This window comes from Cyrtonyx montezumae, unplaced genomic scaffold (genome assembly GCF_038088225.1).
Source record: "Cyrtonyx montezumae isolate F1298 unplaced genomic scaffold, pur_monq_1.0 scaffold_0, whole genome shotgun sequence".
Lineage (NCBI taxonomy): Eukaryota > Metazoa > Chordata > Aves > Galliformes > Odontophoridae > Cyrtonyx > Cyrtonyx montezumae.
In genome coordinates this window covers 38,479,473-38,497,959 of record NW_027071824.1, presented here as the reverse complement: position 1 = coordinate 38,497,959, position 18,487 = coordinate 38,479,473, and the positions used below count along the sequence as shown (strand labels likewise).

General features: G+C 37.5%; 2 protein-coding genes across 2 annotated transcripts in view; one reads left to right on the top strand and one right to left on the bottom strand.

The window, feature by feature from the left end:
• Positions 1-1,119: 1,119 nt before the first annotated feature.
• NMBR (neuromedin B receptor) lies at positions 1,120-18,329 on the bottom strand. The gene is made up of 3 exons (XM_065732941.1): positions 17,914-18,329; positions 3,824-4,172; positions 1,120-1,521 (listed from the first exon to the last, which is right to left on the bottom strand). The coding sequence occupies exons 1-3, from the start codon at positions 18,327-18,329 to the stop codon at positions 1,120-1,122; spliced, it is 1,167 nt and encodes a 388-aa protein (XP_065589013.1).
• VTA1 (vesicle trafficking 1) overlaps positions 4,778-18,487 on the top strand; it is a 59,765-nt gene continuing 46,055 nt past the window's right edge. The window contains exon 1 of the mRNA XM_065732993.1: positions 4,778-4,781. The gene's annotated coding sequence lies outside the window, so the exon portion shown is untranslated. The remainder of the gene's footprint in view (positions 4,782-18,487) is intronic.

Here is an 18,487-nt window from a genome sequence, read left to right as displayed (position 1 = left end):
AGTTTTCTGAAGTTCACTGGCTATTCATCTACAAGAGTCTACAGGAAAAGAAATGAGATTTTTCAACTGTACTGAGTCTGAACTAAGACTCATAAATTGTGTGCAAGAGGACTGAGCAAATAATGCTAGCTGTTAGTTATGTTTCATCCCTTGGGCACTATATCAGACTCAAATTTTTTTGGTCCCAGGGGCTGGATGATCATTAGTGTTATGGTATGGTATGTTTCTTCAGGGAATCTTTCGTTCTGCTTTTGCCTGAAAGTAATCTGGATTCTATATTATGAGACTGCTCCAAGAAGCAAACTGAAACTGGGAAAAGGATAATGACTTCAAAGGAATACTTCAGGTCCCAGCTCAAACACCATTATGGACACACACTTACATAGATTCCTGGTCATAACTATCCCAAATCTGACATGTGGACTCCAAGCCAATTTGTTAGTCCCTGAGAAATCTTGTCATTGCTTTTTAATATTTTTTATATTTATGGTAACAGAATTACATTTTAGCAGATAAACTTATGACATGTAAATAGTAAACAAATGACCTCAAAACTCCCATCTATATGTCTGTCAAAATGAATAAACAAGGCAGATTTAAATGAGGTAAATAGCTGACATTTGACACGTTACTATTTTTTATCTGAAACTAGAATCTATGCCTTTGATTAGCACCTTAATTAGTCCCAAAAAATGCCTACAAGACTTAATGAGACATATTTGTATAAACTGCACAGCTAAAAACATGCAAAAATCTATTAGACATAAGCCTAGATGAATATTCACTTAAAACTACATATTTTTGAGATCAGAAGATCAATATTTTTTCAAGCATTACATGAGCTATACTAATTTTAACACCATTATTTTTTTCTTCTATGTTAAGTATACACAAGCATCTTCAACACACAATATGAAGCCAGTGTAGCTTTATCTTCTCAAAAAAAAAATACATTCCTCATTTCTAACAGTAAGACTGATGCAAAACAGTCTCATACTAGACAGACTTTAACAGATTCCTTGTTCAAGCAGTCTAAACATATGAGAGCCATAACTTGAGCTACAAACTGCAAATAAAAAGTTCAATTTTGTTCTGTAGTCAAAAATCACACCTATTAAATCATAATGACATTTCTTGTTTCAAGTTGTGCCCATTCAGTTGTGTCACGCTAGTCACTGTGTTCCTGGTATTACTTTTCAGGGAAGTTGTCTGAATGGCAGAAGAGTTGTGCAAGTAACTGGCAGATCTCTCTTGTTGAGATTTCTTCCGGCAGCGAAGCTGGTTGTTGAAATGTCTTCTGAAACTCTCACTGAGCAAATACAGCGCAAATGGATTGACACAAGAGTTGCAGAAGCTTAGCACTCGGGCCACTAAGGTAACAACCATATGTCCTATTGATGAATCAATCTCGTTGTAATTAAAAGACCGGTACATGTATAACACATGGTTAGGAAACCAACAGATAGCAAAGAAGCCAACAAAAACTAGAACAATTTTTGCCAGACGTTTCCGAGTTTCCATCTAAAAAGATGAAGAGAACTCAAGTCAACAACAGTGAATAAAAGTACTTCACATGACAGTTAAAACATGTAGCATTTCACTTCAATATTAACTTTAAGAATTATAATAAGACCAGTAAAAATACTGAATTATTTTTTTCTGTCTCATTTACTTTCCACCTTTCAGTTTACTTACTGAAAGGTCCTATCTGTTTGCAGTTGCAGAAGGTTGCACTTTCTGTATGCAACAAGAGCAATCCGTGATCTAAGTATGCATTTGCACATCACCTCAATGCATGTACCAAAGTATACAATGAGATACATCTTGGCTTGAAATTTAGCTTTAGTTAGAAGTTGTTTTGAAACTGTTGGTACAGAGAGACATTGCAAGTTTGACACCTATAGTTTTAGACATAAGATAGTACCTAAATAATTATTTATTTAAATATCTATTTAAATAACTTATTTAATTACTTATATTAATAATTACTTATTTTGCCTGAAATGCCTCAGGACTGTGCCTCTCTTTAGTGGAAACCAGCAAAATAGTGCATGATACAGTCAGAAGCATCTTAATTCCAGTGCAAGATGAAAGGCTTGATCAGTCTTCAATAATGACTTGAAAGAATGGTACCTTATTTGCAGCACTAAAGTATAAGTGGATTACAGTGTATATACTCAGAGTGGATGAAGAGTTGAGAGGAAATGAGCCTACACTGTGGTTCCAAAGTGGAGAGATGGAGAGAAACTGGCCAAGTGGAAGGTACCAAAGAGAGGTGGAAACTTTCTAAATATTCCTTCCAAAAGATTTATTGTTTGTGACAGATACCAAAGTTTCACAAAGGTGGGAAGTTCTGGCTTTGCTCAGTTTACTACAAAATTTAACCTGATGGAAAAGCAAACAATTTTTTTCTAACAGGGCTTCAAAGTCCATGAAATAGATCTGTAAGTGGAATTTTCTGAGCTCCACCTTAGCAAAAAGAGTTCAGGTTTTACAAAGGATGGGAAAGCTGTACCATTGCAATTTGGTAGGATTTTCACTGGGCCAGATAGCAATAGTAGAGTAAAAGGTACAAAGACATTGTGTGAATATAGTACTTTTGTGCTATTGTATAGATATTTGAGCTGATAGCAATAATCTGAATTTACTTTCTCTTGCTGGGAGATATGTAAGTACACTAGATGTTTCTACTCTTCTGAGTCCTATAGATTAAACAAAAAATACCTAAGTAGAATGAAAAAAATATGTTCTAAATTGAAAGTACATGTAGGTTCAGAAATTTGATATAAATTAAATATTGTTTCCATCCTGTGAGTTCAGCCAAAAGGTTCTCAGTATTTCACAGAAAATAACATAGTACATAAAGTGCTAATATATATGCATTTTGACAAAAAACAGACTACAGTAGAAATGAAATGCTGAGCTAAAATGACATGAGGGATTGGGGTCTTTCTTTCAAAAAGAATGTGCATGTTCTTTGTAGGCAAAGAGATCTCAGTGAGCATAAAGATATTTTCTACAGTATTGGCAGAGAAAACCCAAATTATTTTAATGGGCATAAGTAGTTTATCAGTACACATGTATTTGTTAAGTGATTACAGCACTCTCATAGCAAAAGCTGAGATTGGTATATAAATGATTGTATTAATGTACAGCCAGTTGCTATTTTATGGTGTGGAAGGCCTTATGGGAAATTTGGCTATTAAAATGTATTGACTCAAGGGAATGAAGAATCTATACTGAAAATTCTACAGCAACTATAATAGAAAGATTGTTAAGAAAAGTTCAGTTGTGAGCTCAGGATTGTATCTGAGAAAGATCTACTTTGGAAGCCAAAAAAGTTCTCTTAATGCTCTCTGTTGATATTTTCATTGTTCCTTGACCTAAGAAGCCTCTAAGCTTCTAAGAAATCTACCTTCCTGTGTCATTATTTTTTATTTCTGTGCAGAAATAGAGACCACTGTAAAAAAAAAGTTCATGTAAGATTTGTCCCCCTGATGGTAGCATATAGCAAGAGGTGAAGTCAGTAAAACCGCAAGAAATGGTTACACTAGAAACAGACACATACTTGTAAAACAAACCTGTTTCTTTCAGGAATATGTCTCGATGATATTGAATTTATATTTTCCTTCATATTCATTAACATACTGGGCTTAATACTGAGTAATTATGAAAGCAAAGACATTTTTCAGTTCATGCATGTGGAATCTGAGCTTGATCCTCTGCATAATCCAGCAATTTTGATGTTATATTTTTTGTTCTTTCATTTAGAAGTGCACACAGCACATAATGTTGCAATGGGTAGTAAACATCAATTGCTTACCTGTCGTTTTGAATGCTCGCTGTTTTCTCCAGGGATATTATGGGCACTTCTGATTAAAGTCTTTGCAATATGATAGTAGTAGATACTAATAATGGCAAGAGGGATAAGGAAATACACTAGGAAAATCAGCACAGAATGAATCTTTGGGTGCATGTCATGTGTCATGGGATATGGTATGCATGCTGTGAAAGTGGCATTAGCTGTGTCATTGATGTGGGCCAGTTCAGAGAACACTGCTTCAGGAACTGACAGGAGTATGGAGATTATCCAAATGGCAGTGGCTTTTGCACAGGTCCATAGCACTGCACTAGAGGTCTGGATGTCCATGGGATTTACAATTGCTTTGTACCTGAAAGTGATAAAAATGCAGTTACACTTTAAAAGGTATTTTTTCATACAGCGATTTCGGCTACTTCATACTTTTGATCAAAATAATGTCTTTTTTTTTTTCTTCTTTGAATCAATATAGTATTTGTAATCTTTATCAGATTTGCATTTTCTAAATCTCATATCTTCCACTGCCTATGTATCCATCAGAGGTGGCACAAGGAGTTGAAAAAAGTTGTAGCCTGTAGCCCATTCTCTGCCAGACTAGTGAAAATGCAGAAACAACTACCCACTCTGTTCTTCCTTGCCCTGCATCCTCCCATCAAATCCTCAAATGCACATCCAACCTCTGTACCTCCATCCCACTCACACTAGCACATTCATGCTAGAACTTGTTTTCTTCCTTGGCTGCTCCTTCCTGCCACCAGCTCATTCCTGCTCTCAGTGCCACCCCACCAGCCTCTTGCCTTTACTCCTCAGCATCTTTGTATACATAGATATACTGTCCTGGCTGCAACACTCAAAACATAATTTTCTTTCTAGTGTCAGATGAGAATGACTGCCAAGAGCCTATCCAGAAGTATTAAACTCTTAAATATCATAAGCACATTCACATAAAGAGTTGGAAGCTGCCACTTCCATAAACTGTCCCATAATACATGATTACAGGTATACCTTTGCAGTGTTAATAATTTTATGACCATTACAGTGAAAACAGGAAATGCTGCAGAGAATGGAACTATCACTATGGTAAAGCTGACAAAAGAGCAGAAGTAGATGCTGGTCAGGAATTTTTCTACTAAAAAAAAATGTTGCATAAGCTGAAATCCAGGAATAGTTCTTAGAAGATCAATTTTAAAGGGCTAAATACACTTTGAAAGAGATATTTCAAAGCTACCTTAATGCTTTGCTTGACTTTATGATTCTGATTTTAAGAAATATTTATTTCAAGAAGTAAATTATGTTTTTTCACTTTTATTAAAAGCTGAACATTAAATGAAACATTTCAGTTTAACTGAACTATGAAAATTTGGAAGGTTGCTATTTCTGATGCCTTTTTTTTTTTCTTCATCATTTTTTTCTTGTCTTAACTTGATTCTATGTTCTTGAAATTGCAGAATTCTCATGAAATGAAAAAATGATTTTTGCTTACCATGAAAAGAGAAGTTTAACGTGAGGGAGAGGGTCAAGAGAGATTCATATTCCAGGTACCTAACTTTATTCCTCTTATGCTCTTTCTAGTCACCAATGTACTTTCAAACAGTAATTCAGTATTTATGTGTATTAAAACACCCTTTGAGGTGCTCATTTTTCTCTTTCATCTTACAATGAGAAGAGATTTAAGTTAGATGTCTCCACTCAGTGATAGAACTCCTTATCCACACTTGTAAATATAAATATAAATACAAACATAGATTAGTATGAACAGTTATCTAAATACTGTCAAGGGGTTAGGTTCTGATTAAGCATACATAATACATAATACGATTGCCGCAAGCAATGGTTACAAATGGAATTGCAATCCCAAGAACACTTTATGACTAATATGCAGGTTCTGACAGTATTTAACAATCCTCAATACCTCAAGAAGAGTTTTGAAGAACTATGGGTCAAAGCTGTATCCCCATGCCATGACTTGTGAGTCTGCTTAATCCATCAGTGCAACTGGCAATGCTTTGGAAATGTCTAGCACAGACTACTGTCTTGGTACCTTAGAAAACCTTTTATTCAGGGAATATTTGAGTCAAAATGTGTCTCAAAGCTTACTCTTTCTCATGACAGTGATAAACTAGTCATTAAATAATTATAAATAATGGTTATTTATGGTCATACTCAGTCTGAATTCAGAAAGGATTTTTACTGTCTTCACCCATATCATGGAGTAAGAAATTAAACTTAGTAAACAGTTTCTGTTTATTTATATTTACCATTTCTTCTAACACAAAATGAGAAACTGTGTAAATAAATCCTTTACACTGTCACAGCAACTTCTGTACAAAGCATGAAGGCTTCCCAGCACTGTGAACAAACTGTGACCTTATTAGTCAATAATTTAGTTCATATTGCTGTCTGCCTTGATTTCATTACATAAAGACAGACCTTCTATTTCATTTCATTCAACTGAGATGACGTCAAGTCCTTGCATCTGCTCATTTCTTTAGAACTTTACATTGCTAGAGATGGGCTGATATGGGGACTTAGAGGGCACTGAATAAATGTATATTTATATTTTATACAAATGTATATTTTATACTCTAATATTTTTTCCTCTATTTTTGCATTGCTTTGCTTTGTCACATCACAGAATCATTGAATTTGCATAGTTAGAAGGGACCCACAATGACCATCAAGCTCAATTCCTGGCTCCACACAACACCACCCAAAATTCAAACTCTAGAGCATTGTCCAACCACTTCTTTAACTCTGTCATCTTGGGGTTGTGATCGCTTCCCTGGGGAGCCACCACCCTCTGGTAAAGAACTTTTCCCTAACCCCAACCTGGCTGTCCCCTGACAGCTCCATGCCGTTCCCTTGGGTTCTGTGTCTGCCACAGAGAGCAGAGCTCAGCACTGCCCCTGTGCTCCCTGTGAGGAGCTGTAGCCCACAATGAGGCTTCCCCTCAACCTCCTCTGCTCTGGGCTGAACACACCAAGGGACCGCAGCTGCTACTCACAGGACAGTGACCTTGTCACAGTTCATTGATTAAGCAGTATTTAGTTCTGTTAATATCTACACTGGAGATGTTTTCAGAAGCTTTTACATTACCAGAAAAGGTGGCATATATTTGTGCCTTGGCACATATTGCTGAGTTGTGACTAACTCTTTCAAGCAGAGGACTCTTTTCCACTAGAGCAGAAAAGAATAATAGCTGGGTTCACCCCAAAAACTTCAGTTTTGTCCTTCAGTTGAATACACAGTGGCATTCTTCCAAGATTTCAGTAGTCTGTGTCAATGGAAATAAGAGAGCACTAAACATTTTATGAAATCTGTCATGTTATATATCTGAAAAGACAGAGAGAGATTACAGATAAAATCAAATGTAAACTAGGTGAACTTAGAAGTATTTCCAAAATGAATATCCAGCTTATTCCTTTGTGTAAAACTCATGTAAGGCTAAAATACATCACCAACCATTCAGATTACAAAGTGTATTTTTAATAAATAAAACAACATTGGTAAATCAGAATAAGAAGCAAACTATTTAGTCAAATTATTTTTAAAAATCCATCTTTTTCTTCACTGATGAAAAAATAAAAGTATAGATTATCAGGAATATCAGGAAATAATTATAAATATGTACTTGATTTTAATTAAAAGCCTTCATGTAACTATCATTCTACATGCTCTGTCATTATCATTGCTGACAAAAGCATCTCAGTTCAGGAAATCTTTTTATAGTAATTTTCCTTTCTTTGAAGCTACAATTTCTACCAATGGATGCAACCAAAAACTTGCCCATTCTGCAGATACTAGTTTTCTTTGTATAAAGCACAAATTTCCAACCTGCTAATTTTATGTTTTTGTTGGCTACTCTTTTTATATTTTAACTAAAAAAAACTGTTTTGATAATATACATTAATTACATTATGTTTTATACATGTCTCAAGAGAATTCCTCTTCATTGAATGCAGCCCAGACAAGCCAAAACGTTGGACACCCATGGTGTAGTGTTTTTAATACAAAGCAATCTTCTCATGATCATGAAAAAAAAATCATGAAAGAAAGGATATCTTCTTCTTGACTTATTTTGCGACCTTAATAACTATCAAATGCCTTCTTAAATGTATGTCTCAGTTCTCAGTTAGCATGTAAAATTAATTGAGAAAGCACCTGTCTCCTGCTTAGTCCATTATACTATTTTCCTCCCACACACTTGACTTCAAAAGAAGCTGCCTCATGGTTCATCCTAAGTGGTCCCTCCACTATACTCCTACTTCTTTCTCTAGAGTACTTATTGCTGACGCCTTTCAAAACCAAATTAAAATGAAAAGGAAAAAAAATACATAAGAAGCCACTGAAATGTGATTAAAGCCATCATACTACCCAGGGTTGCAATAGCCCTACAAAGGGGAATGTAACCTCCTGGGAAAGGCTAAATACTCTACTTCATCCTTCCTTTTTTTTTTTCTTTTCTTTTGTTTGTTTGTTTGTTTTTGTAGTTCATAAAATTATTAGATCAAAATGTAAAAGGCTAGATATTACGAAAGACAGGATGGTGAGGCAGGACTGTGGAGTTACTCTTTCTGTGAGAGAGCAGCTACAATGTATTGAACTTCACCTGAGGGAGGGTAATGTACCAGTGGAGAGCTTGTGGGTGAGAATTAAAGGACAGGCTAATGTGGTTGAGACTGTTGTGGGGGTGTATTATAGGGCCTCTGATCAGGAGCAGTAGATAGAAGTTGAAGCCTTCTACAAGAAGCTGGAAGTAGCCTCATTTTCTCAGGCACTGTTTCTTATGCGGGACTTCAGTTATCCAGATATTTGTTGGGAAAGCAACATGGCACTCCAGACAGTTCCTGCAATGTGTTGAAGACAGCTTTCTGATGCAGGTGGTGGAGGAGATGATAAGGAGTGGGTTGCTACTGAACCTTGTTCTTACTAATAAGGGTGGATTTGTTAGGGAAGTAAAGGTTGGGGGTAGATTAGGATGTAGTGATCATGAGGTGGTGGAGTTCAAGATCTTGTGTGAAAGAAGCAAACAAAAAGTAGAATTTCTACCCTGGACTTCAGGAGAGCTGGCTTCAGTCTCTTCTGGGACCTTCTTGAATCTGTCGTGTTAGAAGGTAAGGGGACCTGTAAGACCTGGTCAGCATTTAAACAGCACTTCTTCCAAGTTCAGGATCAGTGAGTGCATCCTTGTGAGTAAGAAATCAGGCAAGGGTGGCAGGAGATTTGTGTGGATGAGCAAGGAGATCATGCATAAACTGAAAGGGAAGGGTCCATGAAATGTGGATAAAGGATCTGACCACAAGAACATAGGAATGTTGTCAGAGCCTGCAGGCATGTGATGAGGAAGGCAAAAGCCAGCCTGGAATTGGATATGACAAAGGAGATAAAGGATAATAAGGAAGGTTGGTTTTTTTTAAGTATGTCAACAGTAAAAGAAAGACTAGGGAAAATTTGGTCCGCATCTACATGAGGGGGGTGTTCTGGTAACAGTGGATGCAGAGAAGGCAGAGGTACTGAATGCTTTCTCTGCTTCTGTCTTCACTGTGGGAACTCCCCCTTGGGATTCCTGGATGATAGGAGTAAGTAAGAAGATGTGGGGAATGGAAGGCTCCCCTTTGGTGAGCGAGGAGATGGTCCTAGAACATCTATGCAACATCAATGCAAGTAAATCCATGGGCCCCAATGGGATGCATTCATGTGTGCTGAGGGAGTTGGCTCATGGCCAACCAGTTGTCCATCAGAACACCCAGGTTCTTCTCCACAGAGATCCTCTCTAGCAAATAGCCCCTGACCTGTAGTGGTGCATGCAGTTATTCATTCCCAGGTGTGGGACACTACACATGCTCTTGTTGAACTTCATTAGGTTCATCTCTGCCTGGCTCTCCAGCCTTTCCAGGTCTTGCTGAATGTCAGCATAGCCTTCTCATGTGACAGCCATTCCTCCAAGCTTTCTATCACCAACATACTTGCTGAGAGTGGACTCTATCCCTTTGCCCAGGTCATTGACAAAGATGCTGAACAAGACCAGACCCAGTTCTGTCGAACAGGGAGCACCACTAGCTGCAGGACTAGAACTAGATTCTGTACCACTGATCACAACCCTCTGAGCTGGTTTTCAATCCACCTGACTGTCCACTCATCTGTCCTACACTTTCTAAGCTTCATTACAAGGATTTTATGGGAGACAGTCTCAAAAGCCTTGCAGAAGTCAAGGTACACAACATTCACTGCTCTCCTCCCATCTACCTAACTGGTGAAGTAGAAATGAACTTGGTAGAAGTGGTGAATCCATGATAACCTTCTCTTCCAATTGCTTGGAGATGGCATCCAGAAGAAGTTGTTCCATCATCTTTCCAGAGATGGAGTTTAGGCTGACTGGCTTGTAGTTTCCCAGATCCTCCTTCTTATCTTTTTTAAATACTGGTGTGACACTGGCTATCCTTCAGTCTTCAGGCATCTCACCCATTCTCCAAGACCTTTCAAAGATGTGCTTAGTAATCACTTCAGCAAGTTCACTCAGTACACGTGGGTGCATACCATTGGTTTCAATAATATCTCAACAAGAAGTCTGATCTAGCATTTTTTGAGTGACTTCCCCAACCAGAAAAGAATGAAAGTAGATCTTTCAGGATTAGACTGTTGCATTTTTTGGCACATGAAGTATATTACTTGCCTTGTCCCCCTGGTATTTCAGATGAGAGTGCAGATATTTCTCTATAATTTCTCTATATTTTAATTTTCTCATCTCTTTCTTTCTCTTGCCATTCACCTCACATTAACTAGCTACATTTCTTACAAGCCCATACAAATTTTGCAATGCTAGCTCACTGTCCACAATCTGGCTTTTTACTTCTACTTGTCCATTTCCTAGTAACTGCACTAGTTAAAAATACCATAATTGATTTATTCATTTCTCCTCCTGAGGATGGTAAGAGTAAAGTGCTTCATTGACTTCTTATTCAGAAAAAGTTAGTGTATGTCAAAGTTTCCAATAGATTTAAGTTCGTTAATGTCCAGAAAGAGTCAGTGACATTTTCATATTTTAAGATAAAGGGAGGGGAAGGCAGAAGGGAAAGGGAAAGGGAAAGGGAAAGGGAAAGGGAAAGGGAAAGGGAAAGGGAAAGGGAAAGGGAAAGGGAAAGGGAAAGGGAAAAGGAAAGGGAAAGGGAAAAGGAAAGGAAAACTATGTTAAAAATATCATGAAAAATAGTTAGAAAAATAATGAAATAATATTCGGATTAGTCATGAGAAGGACAGAAAAGTATGTACAAACTTTATATTTGTAATCATGCTGTCAAGTTGGACTCAATCTTGGCATGGTTTTAAAAGTTACTAGTTGAGGCACACATTTAAGCTGAGTGTCTGTGACTAGATATGTTTTGTTTTATTAATATATAAAAACAAACACAGAGGCAAATCTTAGCACAGAGATCTGCTCAACCCTGCTTGGTAAGAATTCAGCTAGATGTACTTTCCAATAGTTATTTTACCTGTTACAGGCACAGACTGCTATTAAATTAATCACAGAAACAAGAAACAGAATGGTTTGGGCCACTAACATTTACATTAATCAAAGCAAAGTTGTCTGCTGCCAGCATAATAAAGGCATTTCATTGATCACAGACTAGGATAAAAAAACACCACAGCCATTTCTCACTTTGCCATCTTGAGGACTAAGCTGTTTTTGAAGAGCACTCAGAAAGAAAAGAAGTTAATAGACACTTGGGTCTGCAAAGTTTGAGAACTTTAGGTAAAAACAGTTTGCCTTATGTTAATCACTGAGAAATCATTTACAGCTGTTTAAAGATGGTCACAGAGGAACTTATCCAACAGGTAACTTGAATTAGGTTTAGACTAACTTACCCTAGAACAGGTAATTCCTGAATGTGTCCCAGATATAAAAACTGTCTGGTATTTTTTTCCATACTCTTCTTCTTTCTGAAATATTTTCTGTCATTTTCCTTTTAGCTATATAGAATGGTTATATGCCAACTACATTTTGGAATGGGGCAGGTGAAAGCAGATTTTACTGTTAAATTGACAAAAATGATTGCTCCTGTTTCTCAAAGAAGTTCAACATAAGAAAGCAGAAAAGGGCTAATAGCTCAACATGTGGAAAAAAACCAACCAAACAAAAAAAAACCCTGAACTTCCTTTAAGAATTGGCTTCTACTGAGACCATTGAGGGCAGGAATCCCTCTCTCTTTCTTCACCATGTGCAACACCAAAGCCAGGCAATTAGTAGCCTGCTACATTACCTGGAGTATCACTTTCAGATTACCAGTTACCCATCTTCATAATAATCTTGTTTGCAAAGTAATCATAGAGAAAGTTGTTCTCAAAACAAAAGCATAGAGCCAGCTCTGCCCAACCATAACCCTCCTAGTGTCCAGGAGGACACTGGGTTGTCATAAGGGTAGAGTTCCTGCCATGACATCTTCCTTGCTATGACTGGAACAACACTTTCCCATTGTTAATTAATCTAATTCTAAGCTACTGATCTGATAGATTTGAGAAGTACAGGGTTTTTTCCTTTACACATCCAATCTTCTGTCTGATGATATTCAGCTGTGGGTTAAATGTATGAAATTTTTGTTTTAAAAAATAAGAAAAACATTATTTACTGCAAAAATGATCAAATAGGATTTCCTGGAGAGGTTGTGGAGACTCTTTCTTGCAGGTAATCAGAATCCAAAGCAACTTGCGTTAGATGTCCCTGCTCCAAGAAGGGGTTTGAGCTACATGATATCTATGGGTCCCTTCCTACCTCAGTGATTCTGTGATTCAGTGATTTTTATATCATGCCATTCTCCATTGGATCAAAATGCTTGAATTTTATGTAAGGAATTGTTCTGCAGTGCTACTGCTACATGAGCTTGTTCTGCTAATTTTTGTAGTCTCAAGACAAACCACAAGGCCATACTAAGTGTCTTAGTACAAAAAGCTGAGAAAAAGACCAACTCTATGTCTTCCCTGAATGACTGAGAGAGAGGAATAAGATAAATAAGGTGTATGAAAAGATCTCTGAGAATTAGAGACCACACTGATACATTATGATCCCGACAAAATTTGACAGAGTTTGACCAAACATGTCTGGCAACCTTTATTTTGTGAGTCAAGTTTGCACATACAAACTAAAGTGAGAGCTGAAAAAAAAAGAATAAAAAGGTTGAGAAAAACCTTGTCTATTCTCTCTTTAATTGATTTGCTTTGCCTTTTATCTCATACTTATAACCATACAGCTACAGCCTACTCTGAGAGAAACATCTAGCCCATCAATATTAAGGTTTCCAAAATATAAACTTACAGATTTCATAGTTCTACTGGCTCAGTGTTATTTTGTTTTCCTATTATATACTAAAGTCAAGGCATTATTTCTCGCATGTACAAACAGTATTTTATTTTACCTCTGGATATTTTTATTATTGTTATTTGGTTAATTGTAAGTTATTTCCAGGATATCATTGAATGCTATTTTTCTTGTCATGGGTATATTTAATACTTGAATCCTTGAATGATTAAAGCTCAAAAGGAAGTAATGTCCACTTTTCTTCTTTATCTATTCCACTATACACAATAAGAAATGAAGATTTTAGAGGTCTCCAATCAATACATTTCAGCTTTAATCACCACCTAACAAAAGAAGAAACTTTAAATAAATTCTGAAGAGGAGTAACAAGAAGTTCTAAATAAAGGTATTTTTAGTGATGAAAAGTAGTTACTAGGCAAATTGAGCCAGTGTTCTTTATCGTCTCTTGTAGTCAAAGGTCAGCACATTGCATACTATTTCTAAACTCTTCACACTTCTATTAAAAAAATTGCAATCTTCCAGAATTAAAGCACATAATTTTTACAAAAAGGATCAAGTAGTTTAGCTATATAAAGCTATATCATTCATTTTTAAGCATCTCATTCAGGCATTCTAGTATTAAATTTTTTAAAAATCGGAAAGGCGTCATAGAACTGAAAAACAATTCAGTTACTTGGTTCTTCAATTAAATGCCTCATCAACTATCACATTTTCTAGGAAGAACACGAAGAAGATGCAGTTCAAATTTTAGTAGGGCCAGTTGTTCCACTGTTCAGCTTCACAGTCTTCATCAAAGTGCAGCAGGACTGTATTTGAGCTAACACATTTAAACCCTTCATTAAAAAGAAAATTCAATCTAGAAAAAGTAGCAGAATTAAATTTAATCCTAGTTTTACAGTTCACATAAAGCATGAAGCATAAATTATAGCTAAAGAGAAAGAGACAAATCTAAAACTGTTGTAAGGCTGCCATTTATTCCAGAAAAGTCTAATCACCCCAGGTCTCTTGCCATTTCATGGATACTATTGCTTTCCACTGGCATATATAAAACAGCAATGGCCAGAGGTGCATCCTGTAGCACTTCCTCATCTTCTGACCCCTGAACCTCCCCAGCCGCCTCTGAATACTGCATGGAAACATCATTTTGGTGTTCTACATCCTTATTAAGTATAATATTACAAGGTATCTTATCCTGAGAAGAAGGTGAGGAGCCCCATGGTGCAAGTTTACATTTTGAGCTAACTTATGTCCCACCATGAATGTAAACTTGAAAAGCACTCCCTGGAGCAGTAAACAAGTTCATGGCATAATTCAAGTCAGGTTCCTCCCTAATTTGTGTCCTTTTTGCAGTAAGAAGATACTGGCACACCTCTTCTTTTTGCGTGCCATGCTTTAATATCTCTTGCTAAACTTTACCTCTTTATCCGCAGGAATTTTCAGGGTGTGCTAGGTGCTATTAGGGGTGTTTTGCCCCTACGGGGCCATTGGTTCTTTCTTTTTTTTTTTTTTGCTTTCTACATTTTTTTGTCCCTCAGTCATTTTTTTCATTTGTCATCCACTGTAATTATTAGTTTTTCTCCTTCTGTAATCCACCCTCTGCTTTTTTGTTTTGTTTTTTATTAAGTTTTCAAGAGGTGGTTTAGTTTCTCTGTGATTGTGAACATCTATAGAAACTGTGACCATGAGGGGAAGGGGTGCTCTCCCTCCACATTCCATCTGTGGCAGTGAGATAGTACAGCTGGATCAGCAGTACTGCTCCTGCATCTCTTTCCACATCAGAGATGAGCACGATCTCTTGCCAGAGAACGAAGTCATGCCCATCTCTGATGCCAACACACTGCGCTGACAGTACCACCACTGTGTTCTGTGAAGCGTGGGGCTGCAGTAGGGTAGCACTGTCCACCCCAGCATCCAGACTCAGAGAGGCAGCTCACATGAACCCAAGGCTGGGATGGGACCAGAAACTGGTCCTGAGATGGGGACAGGAAAGCTTGGGCCAGTTTCTTGTGTGCTGCTGAATGCAATCTGTTAGCATGCTCTAGGAAAGTGTGGGAAGCACTGTTACAAATTTCATATATTTGTAAACAAGAAAACACCTAAATAATCTCACATTCACATACTGAAGCTTCCAGACAAAAGATGCACATGTCTTGCAATGAAAGCACAAGTGATGTTGACAGTCAGTTTCATGACAAAAAGACATATGAAATTAAGCAAGTTTGGAAAAGAGATGTACACAGTGTACGTTATTTTTTTCCTTGTAGCTTCAGTTTGTAGGTAACGATTGCTCAGATTTTGTCTCTGCTGTAGCTGTTACTGCTAACTGTACTCCATACATGTAATTTAGTAGGCTGAATTTCCACATAAATAGTAAGCTTATACAGCGTAAAAAATTGTAAATATTTATACATTTCTTCTTCTGTGCAATCAGTGTATGGAGTTATATATAGTTATCTGGTAATAGGGAGTAAAAAGTAGGAAATGCTTTAGTGATCACATATTGTAATGTACTTGGAGCATTAACTGTAAAAAAAGAGCTCACTGCAAAGCCATTATTGTCTACTAGACCAGACTTGTACCAGATTATAATGGAAACTTATATCCATATTCAAGCTACCAAACTACTTGCAGCTTATTTTTCCTGTCTGGAGACAGCACTGTCCCCATCCAGGTCTCTCCTCCTCATCACCTCTCAGCTGCAAGATCCTGTCACCTCTACCCATCTGCCAACATAATTATCTGTACAGTTTTCCCTGTAACTGAATCATGTAAATATTGTGCAGCTTAGTAACTTGTCACAAATCAGTGCAACAACAACAAAAAAAGCATTCCTACCAATGCCTTCTCTTTAGTTCAAGAGAACTTTCTCTTGTACAAAATAATATAAGAGTCCAATTCAAATTCCACTAAGAGCCATGTCAGTTTCACTGAGGGATGACTTGGTCCCTTAGGATAAAAGACACTGTTTTCTGAAGCCAGTGGCTGTTCTTCCTGACTGTTTTTTTTTGGTTTTTTTTTGTGTGTGTGTGTTTGTTAGTTTGTTTGTTTTTTCTCAATAAATGAAAACATAACTACAGAAGTTAAAAAAACATAGTTGCTGAATTCTTCATATAATCATTTCAGACACTTGCACATAACATATACTTCAAATTACTGAAGGAATGCATTTATTAAGAGCTTATATTGTTACATCACATCATCTGTAGCTGTTTGGTAGGATGTATAATTGTAAATGCACTCAATGTAAAAAGATTCTTCTTTATTGCTTCCTGAGTTTTTACTGATATTAAAAGAATACAAAACAATATGGAAATGGGGGGGGGGGGGGGGGGGGGGGGAAGCTTCAAAACTGTGTAAAAAGTAAATGAACAAAGACTTAAACAATCAAACTACCAGCAGTCATTCTCATTATATTTCACTAGAGATATGATCTCCTCTTCAAATTCTCCCCATTTAAAATAATATAGCACATTCATACTTTTCAAACAGTAGAAACAGAGCAGAAATGAATATGCAAGGTTTGCTTGGTTCTCTGAGGACAATTTCTGACACATTCTTTAGCTGGGGTAATCAAGGCATTACAGGCATTCACTTTAAAGTATATTCTGCATGCTCCTCTTGAAAAAAAAAATCAGTTTTCATATATAATAGGCTTTATATAAAAGTATTTTAGATCCCAATTCAAATTCCACTGAAACTTTTGGCCACTGAAGAGTACTATTAGGTGGAATCAAATGATTTATTGCACTGGCTAAGAAAAAGATTAACTGCAGCTATATCCTATAAAAAAAAAGGATTTAAAGTTTTGAAGCCTTTACTGTAAGTCTGAAGATACACTATTAAACTTAAAATATTTACATTATGCACCAATGTAACACAATCCAACAGAAGAAAAAGGGGTACTTCCTACAAAAAGGGAATTTAACTTTTTCATTTCTGGCTGAATAGAAGTACTTAGATAAGGAAGGATAATTTAATTTAGTATAAGGTTGCTAAATTACAGTGCCTGATTTAGTATTTCTTATCCTGAAGTGCAGCCTACCACCTAGCCATTTGCTATATCTTCCCTAAAATGTCCATTTAAATTAACTGGAAAAAAAAATTTGGAGTCCAGCTCTCTTCCTAATTGAGAAGCAGTAGAGATGTTCCCTTCTGGTTTTGTTTCTCCCTACACCCATTTTTCTGTAAGCTCCAAAGAAGACAAAATGGACAGTCTAAATCAAAAGTTCAAGAGTGACAGTTCCAGCAGAACAGTTCTCTGTTTCCAAGTTCTCAGAAGCTGAACCATTTCTGATGGTCACTTCGGGTAACCTGCTGTTCTTTTAAGGCACAAACACACACACACAGATGCTCTCACACACTTCCTCGGCAGAAAGAAATAAATCTTTTTAAGTACATCTGTGTTTGACTCAGTTTAAGCTGCTCACTGCCTGTTGACATATCACTGTGGCTTGGCACTGATCATATCTAGAACCTAAAACCTTCCTCTAACAAGATTTTAATGCATAAGCTATTACTTGGCCATCCCAAGGTGCAGAAAACAATGCAAAGCCCCAGTTCTTGCTTCTGGCACCCTGGAAGTTGGAGCCACATGCACACCTGTTTGCAGAAACCTTCTAACTTAAGCTGTTAGGAGACATGCCATCAGTCAGAGGGAAGGAGACTTATGGGCAACTCAAAGGTGGAAATAGGAGGACTGAAAACCAAGGAGTACTTTGTCAGAGGGGTACCTTACCTTTCTTGCCAGCTTGGACTAGCCTTAAGGACAACCCAGCTTTCCTACCTGTCAGCACTGAGGGCAGTCAGCGTGAAGACAGAGACACCAACAGAGGTGAGCTGGATGGCAGGAATGAGCTTGCAGCCCACCTCCCCAAAGAGCCACTCTTCGGAAAAGTAGCGGGAGGCATCCACCGGCACACAGGTCACAAGCAGGAGCAGGTCACCAGCAGCCAGACTGGAGATGAAGATGTTGGGCACGCTCCTCATGGCACTGTTGGAGATGAAGATCTTTATGAGGGTGACGTTTCCCAGCAAGCCCACAGTGATGATGAGCAAATAAAGTGAAGGGATCACGCAGCGGATGGTGAACATGGCCATGCCCCATGCTGGAGGCAATAGGGTTGTGTCTGGCACCAGCTGGATGCTCCCATTGCCCCTGAGGGGCAGTTCTGTGAGCTCAGACAGCAGCTCTGCTTCCATCCTCCACCTCTGGGCAGACTGGAGTGTGAAGTGCAGTGGGACACGCTAAAAATCTTCACCTCTCTTCAAGTCAACCAACTTCATCCCTTTTCCCTTCTGCCCTTCTTCCTCCCTCCTTTTCTCCATTAAGTTGCACAGGACACACTGTTCTCAAGCAC

What these genes read in the sequence shown, in the direction of transcription:
- NMBR (XM_065732941.1), bottom strand. Translation starts at nt 18,329, where the DNA reads ATGGAAGCAGAGCTGCTGTCTGAGCTCACAGAACTGCCCCTCAGGGGC. An exon ending in ACTGCCCTCAGTGCTGACAG is followed by an intron (nt 4,173 to 17,913) that starts GTAGGAAAGCTG and finishes TATCACTTTCAG; the next exon opens with GTACAAAGCAATTGTAAATC. An exon ending in GCGAGCATTCAAAACGACAG is followed by an intron (nt 1,522 to 3,823) that starts GTAAGCAATTGA and finishes TCATCTTTTTAG; the next exon opens with ATGGAAACTCGGAAACGTCT.